The sequence below is a fragment of the Xyrauchen texanus genome, chromosome 25, assembly GCF_025860055.1.
Source record: "Xyrauchen texanus isolate HMW12.3.18 chromosome 25, RBS_HiC_50CHRs, whole genome shotgun sequence".
NCBI lineage: Eukaryota > Metazoa > Chordata > Actinopteri > Cypriniformes > Catostomidae > Xyrauchen > Xyrauchen texanus.
The window spans coordinates 23,013,946-23,024,094 of NC_068300.1; the positions used below are offsets into that span (position 1 = coordinate 23,013,946).

General features: G+C 38.3%; 1 protein-coding gene across 1 annotated transcript in view; it reads left to right on the plus strand.

Moving 5' to 3' along the window:
• LOC127618817 (rap1 GTPase-activating protein 1-like) overlaps positions 1–6,889 on the plus strand; it is a 130,355-nt gene extending 123,466 nt beyond the window's left edge. The window contains exons 20-26 of the mRNA XM_052091451.1: positions 753–848; positions 1,302–1,418; positions 1,559–1,694; positions 4,116–4,224; positions 4,931–5,034; positions 5,278–5,325; positions 6,259–6,889. Of these exons, the coding sequence (XP_051947411.1) occupies positions 753–848; positions 1,302–1,418; positions 1,559–1,694; positions 4,116–4,224; positions 4,931–5,034; positions 5,278–5,286 (571 nt within the window). The 3' untranslated portion in view covers positions 5,287–5,325; positions 6,259–6,889. The remainder of the gene's footprint in view (positions 1–752; positions 849–1,301; positions 1,419–1,558; positions 1,695–4,115; positions 4,225–4,930; positions 5,035–5,277; positions 5,326–6,258) is intronic.
• Positions 6,890–10,149: the final 3,260 nt, after the last annotated feature.

A 10,149-nucleotide genomic window follows, 5' to 3' on the forward strand; every position in this document is an offset into this window, starting at 1 on the left:
ATAGCAGCTCTGCCATCATTGTGTGTGTGTGTGTGTGTGTGTGTGTGTGTGTGTGTGTGTGTGTGTGTGTGTGTGTGTGTGTGTGTATGTGTGAGCGTGTATTTATCACTTTGTGGGGACCAAATGTCCCCATAAGGATAGTAAAACCCGAAATTTTTGACCTTGTGGGGACATTTTGTCGGTCCCCATGAGGAAAACAGCTTATAAATCATACTAAATTATGTTTTTTGAAAATGTAAAAATGCAGAAAGTTTTCTGTGAGGGTTAGGTTTAGGGGTAGGGTTAGGTTTAGGGGATAGAATATAAAGTTTGTACAGTATAAAAACCATTATGTCTATGGAAAGTCCCCATAAAACATGGAAACACAACATGTGTGTGTGTGTGTGTGTGTGTGTGTGTGTGTGTGTGTGTGTGTGTGTGTGAATGGGACACAGTGTAAACCGCTAAGATTAAAAAGGCGCTATGTATGTGCAGACCATTTTACATTTTGTTTTATCAGTGTCAAAATGTTGACACCGATAAAAATGTTCTATACAAAATGTTGTATAGAAGTGCAGAAATATGCTAACTGAGACACACCTATAGTGGCTCTTGTGCTGGAGCACACTGTAGAAAGGTGTTTGGAATGTAGGAGAGAGAGTGTGTGAGTTTGAATTACTATGTACAGAATCAGGATAAAACCTGGGATTATTATAGCCAGAGCAATAAACCTGATATCTTCCCCCTTTTGTGTGTTTATGTGTTTGATGAAGAATTGCTGCTCTGTTGTCAGAAGACAAGACAGTGCTCTGTCTCTCTCTGCCCAGCGTCACTCTCAAGAATGGGCGACTCATCGTGGATCCCTCCAAGTATAAATGCCACCAGAGAATGCAACACTTTTAACAGAGTAGCTGCTCACCATACCTGGCCATGGAAATGCATCTTTGAAATACTACAAAGAATGGCCTTTAGCACATTATTAAGATGGACACACATGCAAAATCAGCATGATAGCTGATTGGTAATCTGCACACTTTTCAACCAATCAGTGTCTGCTTTACTGATTTCGCATGAGCTGGCCTTTTGTCAAATGTGCTAAAAGATTTCCAAGCCCTTAGTAAAGTGTTGCTTTGAACTCACATGTGTTTCAGTAAAGTGTTGTGAATTGGCATGTACTGTTGTATCTAACCTTACTTGGTAAATCTGCGTTGTCTGCAGTTGAGCTAGGACTCTGTCAAGTCTTGTTTGACTTTTAGAGTTTTAGAGTTTAAAAGACAATATATTTGCTGCCATCTAATGGTCAGTGTTTCTCTCTGCAACAGTAGGGAATGCTCTCCCAGTATACAGAAAACACCAGACAGTGGACATGCCTCCCAGGACCCCAAGTCTGAAAATTCCTCCAATCAGAGTTCACCAGAGGCCCTCAACACTAAGAACAGGTAAATTAAAAAGCATTACCTTGAGTGATAGACTTACACATTTCTGAAATGGGTTATGTGTTTTATGGGGGGATGCAAGATACAGGATCTGACAAGAGCTATTGGATTTTCATGAAAAACGTTTGTTTGTATGTGTGTAGCTCAACCATGTATTGCCGAGCTCCTTCTATTCCTGAGGCTCATGACCTGTCCCGCTCCTCCTCTAATGCCAGCAGCTTCGCAAGTGTGGTAGAGGAGAATGAAACAGAAGCCACAGAGGACTATGACACTGGCATGGTGAGCACAGTACACACATGATCAGTGTTGGGGGTAACAGTATATACTATGTAAGCAGATTACTTTTTGGAATTAATAAGCAATGCCAACTGTTACTTCTGTAAACAGCAAATAGCAAAAAAAAAAATGTAATCAACTGAAAAGAAGGCTTGGGATCGATGCCTTTTTCACGCATCAATAAACAGAAGATTTTCCCAATGATTTTCAATATATATGGATTTTTTCTAGATATAAATAGGGGTCCATGTTGCACAATAGTCTTTGTGATTTCAAACATATTTCTCAACACAGCTTTAGTAAAGTGTAAGCGGCAGGGCAAATGAAAGGAGTTCGCACACTGGACGCATCTGGCAGACGACATGGCATGCTTGGTCTCGCCTTCTCTCAAGGCTGCTTAAAAATATGCAGTGCCACGGAGCATAACTTGCATAGTTTTCCATTAAATTCAAACTAAATCATTATCAAAGAACAAAGATGATTTACTCTTGCCATCAGTGGATGATATATTGTGTCTACTGTATGTATCATTCATATAGACTACACAATGTTTTTCAGTTACCAGTATGTCTTTTTGTGGTTTGACAGTTTGAATGAAACCTCTTCCAAGATACATACAGAGAAATTGCATCATTCACTTTGCGCAGTTAAACCCGTTTCATACTCTAACCTACAAACTCATCAACGTCACATTCATTCTTGAAGTAGAAAAACCTTTGTAACTTTTGTGTGTGTACGTCCTGTGCAAGGAGCTCTAAAATACTCATCCTATGTTGTGACACCTGTGACTGCTTCAGTAAATGTTATATTACCCCCTTGTGGTCTCCCAACACAATTACGCCAGACAGTCAGCAGAGGTCCAACTGAGTGAGTTGGAAAGCATGCAAATTAGTCTTCTAATTAAAATGTCATCTAATGTTAAAATATTGATGCCTCAAAATATATATCAATAAAATAACATGCCAATCAATAATTTATATATTGATATTTTATGATGTGCCTACTGAAATGTAAAGAGAAAAATAACTAATGCATATCTAATTTAAAGCTGATGTGTGTTAAAACTCTCATATCCGAACTTAATGTGTAGAGTGAACCATAAGTCGTTTGTAGGTTGATTTCACCTAAAAAATCTAACACTTTCTCTATGGCTCTGTCAAACATTCCACTGTTAGAGCAGTCCGTCCAGCCTGACTCGGCAACATTGGAGCAAACATTTGTGTGAGTTTGGGGTTGGACTATCTTTTTATACAACCAATGGAAAATGGGAGAGTTTTCTGAAATCAGTTGTATTATTATTATTATTATTATTATTATTATTATTATTGATTATTTTTGCAAATCTGTTTGGTGACACTAGTGGCTCTTCAGCTTTAAAGGGATAGTTCACCCAAAAACGAAAATGTTCATCATTTACTCACCCTCATGCCATGTGTATGACTTTATTTCATCTGCTGAACACATACAAATATTTTTAAGAGAATTGAAAATTGAAATTAAATATCTCAGCTCTGTAGGTCCAAACAATGCAATTGAATGGTGATCAGCACTTTAAAGCTCCAAAAAGCACAGACAGTCGTAGTAAAATTAATCCATTCTACTTCAGTTGGTTAAATTAATGTCTTCTAAAGTTATATGATCACTTTGGGTGAGAAACAGATCAATATTGCAAAGATACATCAAATACATCAAAGTCTTTTTCACAAGAATTTGTTATTTCTGGTTTCTCTCCAATGCGCATTCATGAGAGGACTGAGTTCACGCACGTTCACATGAGAACTGATGCGATAAAACTGGAAGTGCAGCTCAGTTCATTTACAACAGCATGCTATTCATAAGCTTCATTGGTTTTGCTGTCATGAAAATTCCAACGCACTTATATCATGCGAGAGGCTTCGTGAACTCGATCTGCTCAAAAACATGCATCGGAGAGCAACCAGAAGTAAATAATTATAGTTAAAAGGACTTAAATATGAATCTGTTTCTCACCCAAAGTGACCATATCGCTTTAGAATACAGTCATTTACCCAGTGGAGATGTATGGATTACATTTATGCTGCTTTTATGTGCTTTTTGGAGCTTTAAAGTGCTGATCACCATTCACTTGCATTGTATGGACCTACAGAGCAGAGATATTCTTCTAAAAATATGTGTTTGTGTTCTGCAGAAGAAAGAAGTTTTACACATCTGGGATGGCATGAGTTAATGATGAGAAAATTTTCATTTTAAATAGTTTCAAATGCAATAAAGGAATGTTCCCCAACTCTGCTTCTGATTATCATTTATGTGTTACATACAAAAACAAACTTTTCTTTGCACTTCATTAGCAATACTGTGGGAACTGGAATTGGTGTTTGAGATGTCACTGTGCATTTGGAGCGTGTATGTCTTTTAGAGCAATGTTTTGTATTTGTCCCAAATCAGGAGAGTCTGTCATCAGCGGGTACTCCTCAAAAGCGTGATTCATTTACATACAGCATGTGGTTGGAGGACAACATGAGCACTGCCAGCAACAGCACGGGTAGCTCTCCTGGTGAGAGACACAAGCTGTTTCTCATACAGCATTCTTCTGTGCCCTTTGAATTGAGGAATATATTTGTCATTATATTGTACCACTTCAAGACATGACAAGACATGAAGGGAAAAGGCCCACTGTTTACACTTATATGTTGAGTTGTATTTGTAATAGCAGTAGCCTACAAACTAGTTTCTCTCACACACTAAATATATCAGAGGTTGTATTTGGTGTAGCTTAAAGGGTTAGTTCACCCAAAAATGAAAATTCTCTCTTGATTTACTTACATTTAAGACATCCTAGATGTGTATGACTTTCCTTCTTCAGCAGAACCGAAGTTAAGACTTTTATAAGCACATTTCAGCTCTTTTTGTCCATACAATGCAAGATAATGGGTGCCGTAAGACTGCTGGCTATTTGAAGGTCCACAAGACAAATTTAGGCAGCAGTGAATGTCTTATGAAGCAAATTGATAGGTTTGTATAAAAAATAAATAGAAAATTAAAACCTAATACATTGTATTGTATAGACAAAAAGAGCTGAAATGTGCTTATAAAAGTCTTCACTTCGGTTCTGCTGAAGAAGGAAAGTCATACACATCTGGGATGGCTTAAAGATGTCAATCATGAGAACATTTTCATTTTTAGGTGAACTATTGCTTTGAGTTTGTATGTCTTGGCATGTACTAACTTCTTAATTTTCTTATTTAATCATATTTTTCCAGCTCCTGCCAAAAATCAGCAAACAGATGAGGGAAAGAGCAAAGATCAGAACCGTACAGACATCCGCATCAAGCTCGAGCGTCCGCATGACCACAAATCTTCATCGGTGAGTTAGTCAAGTCCAAAGATGGTCAATTTTAGTAATATCTGCTTCTGTATAAAGTTATAGCTAGTATTGGCATTTATGGATGTATATCATTTTGCATGCAGTTTGCACATTGAAAATAGCATCTTCTTTAGGCAATTATTGGGCAAGAGTGTGTATGCTCCTGCTCTTCAGCTCTTTCTGTGCCTGTTGTAACTCTGTTACAACTCTGTTACTGTGTGTGCCTCTGTGTATCCTGTGCAGAACTGCTAGTCTCACCTGCTTGAATGCCTCATGGACATCCAACAACAGGTTAGATATGTCATAACACAATGCAATCTTTTTTTTCATCAATTTATCCAAAAGGATAGCGAGGCTTGCGCTGCTTTACTGGAGCACTTACTGGAGTGAGAAGTTAGTGCGTTTGTTTTTGAGAGACCGAAAGAGAGAAGCTCAGAAACTGAGATAGATCACCTGTGGGATTAGCTTTATTTGTTGCAGCTTTCGTCAGAGGTAAGATCCATTCCAAATCGCCAAGATGTACGTTTAAGCACTTCTCAGCAGCAGTGAGTGTCGCCATATTTCTGATGTAAACCTTAACAACTGTTTTCAATCACACTCAGTGAGATGCAGGTGTGTGCTGACCTGACGGCTCTGTTTTTCACTCGCGAGTAAGTGTGTGCGTAATGTGTATATGTATGTGAGTGTGTTAAGTCTTAAGAGAGGGGGAGGGGGAGTTTCTGAGCTTCTCTCTTTTGATCTCTCAAAAACACACGCACAAACTTCTCACTCCAGTAAGTGTTCCAGTAAAGCAGCGCAAGCCTCACTATCCTCCGTTGCTGGTTCTGAAGTAATTTTTTCAAACTAGAAACGAAGGCTTGAGTTGTATCAGAGCAAGATGCTGAATCTGTGGTGTAAGAAAGTCCAGTCACAAGAGCGTTTTAGGAATGAAAACCTGAAAATATCTTGAGATAAAACCCTTAACGATGTCTTAAGGTGTTGTAATCATGGTATAAGGGGAATAATTGACACTGTCCCATTGAATTATTGATAAATAATGCACACCCGAGATGCAACGGTCACACCGCTGCATGTCATAACCACATTACCACCTCGGTGTGTATTATTTATCAATAATTCAACTGTCCGTCGTCAATTATTCCTTACATATATAGTTGGTCATGCTAATGCAGTGTCAGTGACCTGATAATCAACATCCTATTCCATATATATATATTCAAACAGAATTTCCATAAGAAACACCATCTTAGAGAGACAAGGCAAGCTCTGGTTGATGATGAAGAAGAGGAGGACGACACCAGTCATGCTGCAGGAGTGACCGCAACATGGCCCTGGACCACAATCATGTTATCATGCCTCCATCAGGACACTTAATACCCTAGCAGGCTTGACCAGAACCAAGAAGGAGTTTGTTAGAGGCAGCCAGAGACTGGCTGTTACTTTTCACTCTTCCATCAGGCTTTTTCTTCACCTCCCTTTCAGCCTCAGTATTGGTCTACTTTGTGTTGTCACCTGAAACCCTTGTGAGTACATCCATTGGTGAGTGGCTAATCTAGCAGGCTGTATAAGGTCCTAACACTGTGCTATAATTCAATTTCATAGAGTTTGTCTAATAAAGGACATTTCACCTCCTTGCGCAAAACGAGCTTTTTTTTCAGGTACGATATAGAGACCATTTCTCATATGCTAATATTGATGTTTTTTTTTTCTCCCAATATCAGGTTTGGAAATCCTTGTTATGTATATTATTTTTAATAACTTGTGTTTATTACAGCACTGTAATAGCTGTTTTGTCTTTATTTAAGAGTAACATCACTCCAGAAATTTCTTCAGATTTGGCAAAAAAAAAAAAAAAGCACCAATCAACATTTCAGTGCAGGATTTTGTTTTTTCATGCTCTGAGTCAACTATATGGGTCAAACTTCATGTTGTGTCTGTGCTATCATATTTCTTTTCTGCAGACCCGGCGCCAGACACAAATTCACGGATGGGCATTACATTTTTTTCAGGGGGGCACAACTGAGATAAACCTAATTCCCTAATTGCATAATAACATTAAATGATATGACCAATTATGAATTGAATATGTATGATACAATGATAATGATCGATAGTAGCCTGTTACATAATGTACTGACGCTATTCAAATTCATAACTGACGCTAAAGATTTGTGCTGTTTAGGCTCGCGCAGCCTCTCGATGAAACAAATAGGCCTAACTGCAGCTCACACAAAGAAACTCAGTTAGCATACTGCGGTAAAAAATTCAAAATGTGTAAGTTAGTTTTTATATTTATAACATGAAGCAACACCATACAACCAAGTGCTGAATACCATCATGATTGAAAATGTAACACTGATTTCGACAGTTCAATAAACAAGTAATTCATATTAAGTCACTTACATTTTAGATGCAATATTGACTTTTTGTTCTATTTTAAAACAAAGATCCCAGCAGAAACAGAACGCATCTCACAGTCAACCACCTGCCACCTGTGGCCGTGACGTCCCTTGCTTGAGGCTATGGCTTTGGCAAGTAACGTTAGACCAACTAGTATCGCTGGAATGGCTAGCTTCTGCAGTGTTGGGAGTTGGATCGACCTCTTGTGAACTGCTACACCCTGGGTCTTCTCCCCTTACCTCGCTGCTCTCTTCTGCCAACTTTGGTGGTCTTTGATTAAGAAACGCTGTATATCCATGGTAACTGTCACACGAAATAGCTCAGCATAGTTGTTTAAAAAAAAATAACAGCTATCGTTATTAAGCGCTACTATGCTTCGTACACAAACAAACATTCCCGTGCTCACTATCGACAAAAAAATCAAATCCATTTAAAAATATTATTTTAAAATCAGACCAAACACAGTTTTATTTTTATTCAGGAATTTATTCATCATGTATATATACAAAACGACAACTTACCAACTTGTAACGAAAGTTACAGTAGCCTATTGATAAAAAAATATAAATAAAAGTGCAAACAAGCAAGGACTGGTGGTTGGTTGACTCCCGTAGAAGGTAGATCTGCTTTACTTTTCGAAATGGATGATCCCCATGGAGGGAGAACCTGAATTTGTAAAGTTGGGATGGTTGTTTTATTCTCAACGATATGAAAAAAATACTACTGTTATTGTGTCACGAAATGTAGTTTTAATAGATTTTCAGTTGACAATGTAGTTGTCTAAAGCTCAAATCTATGGTTTATTCATAAAGATAGAGCCTATTTGACGTTTTCGGAGTGAGAGATCCAGGCCCTCAGCGCTCATGTACCCCACCTGGAACAGCCTTACCTCGGCTAGTGCTTCTGACGTTTGCCGCTGGCTCTGATGTCTAGTGGTTAAACATGAGATATAATTTGTCTTGTGTATATCTAATGGGCGATCTTTGGTCTCATTAATCTATAATTTGTTCCTTGGCAAATCGTTTTGGCTGAGGGCAAAGTGATCATAACTTTATATTTAGGCTATTTTAACGTTGTATCCTGCAGTAGATGTCTATGGTTTTTATGATGATGTGTTTCCAAGCAATACCATGGATCAAATGTGTGAAAACAGAACGGTATATTTATTAAAGATTACAACGAAATGACAGGACATCGTATGACAAAAGATGGTTACACAAAATAAAAACAGTGAAAATGCATAACGTTACCTCTACATTCACATTTTGTGTCAAACTGAATATGTAGCATAAGTGGGCAAAATGAGTTAACAAGTTCAATCTTTCCTGGGCTAAAATCACTTCTCGAAAAGATGTGCACAGACAGCAACTTCATATCAGCGCCAGTGTGTTGACAAACACGTCACCAACACCGACACTTTCCCACGCACGCTATTGGATGAAGGCAACAAATACGCCATGCATGTCGGACCCCACACGTAGTCGCTTCGCTCTATTCGCCGGAAAATAACCTGGAGAAAGTTACCGATATTATAGTAATGTGCAAAGTATGTGAGTGGCAACAATTTTTATTTGCTTTGTTGAGAAGTGTAGTGGTTATATATAAAAAACTGGGTTATCCATCCCCACAGATCGTCTGAAAACACGAAATCTCCCCTCGGCCCACCGTCTACCGCGGGACTACTAACATTTATGACTAGATTTGATGGTCGAGTGCGGGCGCGGGCGGTAATGGGTTGCGGGAGAATAAAACGATTCGTGGGACTCCCTATCTAAATAAAACATCCAAAAACAAATACATTGTTATTCATCTATTGCACAAAAGCAATAAGAACATATAAACAAAATAACGATTTACAGTCGCAAGCATAAGTAGATGTTCTCATTATAACGTGTTTGTGCAGCGTTGTGCAATGTAGCCAATCACAGACATATGTGTTGATTTCTAAAACGCAATGGCCAATCAGATGCATTTCAGATAAAATCCACTCACCGCTCAAAACGTTGGAGTTTTTGTTCAGTGCTGAATTCTGCATGCTGCATAATAAAAGAGCTTTGTGAGATTGCGATGAAATGAGATGTGAGACGTGACGTAGAGTTGATGAAGGGAGACAGGATCGTCCAGGGCGGGCACTAGTGACTCACAGGGCGGGCCAGGCCCCCCAATGCCAGCCCATGGCGCCGGGACTGCTTTTCTGTTTGTGCAAGAAATTATATTTCCATCACTCTCAAATATTTTATGTGACTGAAAAAAGTGTCTGACTGCGTCATGCAAGACTGCTACAAGACATGGCCACTACAAGTTCATACACTGTGTTTTTTTTGTTTATTTGGAGTTGATCCATAACTCTGAACCTAACCATAACCACAAAGATTTAAAAAAATGTACGTTTGTCAAATCCACCATATCGCTAGGTGGCAAAAGTGAGTAGAAATGTGCTGAAAATGAAGAGGAGAAGAAGCTTGCAGTATATTAAGCTATTAGACTAACCAATTAGCTTGGGAGCTAACCTGGAGGACACAGAAAAAATATATTATTTTACCATTTATATATGTTTTTTTTATAATTATTTTTGTACAAGCAGATATAGTACAAACACCTTCAGGAATACAGTTAAGAGTACTTTTAAATTTAACATTAAACAAGTATGTTCAGTTTACCATTTATATATTCAATTTAATAATTGTGGAATTGTTTAAAAGTTATTCTTTGTCA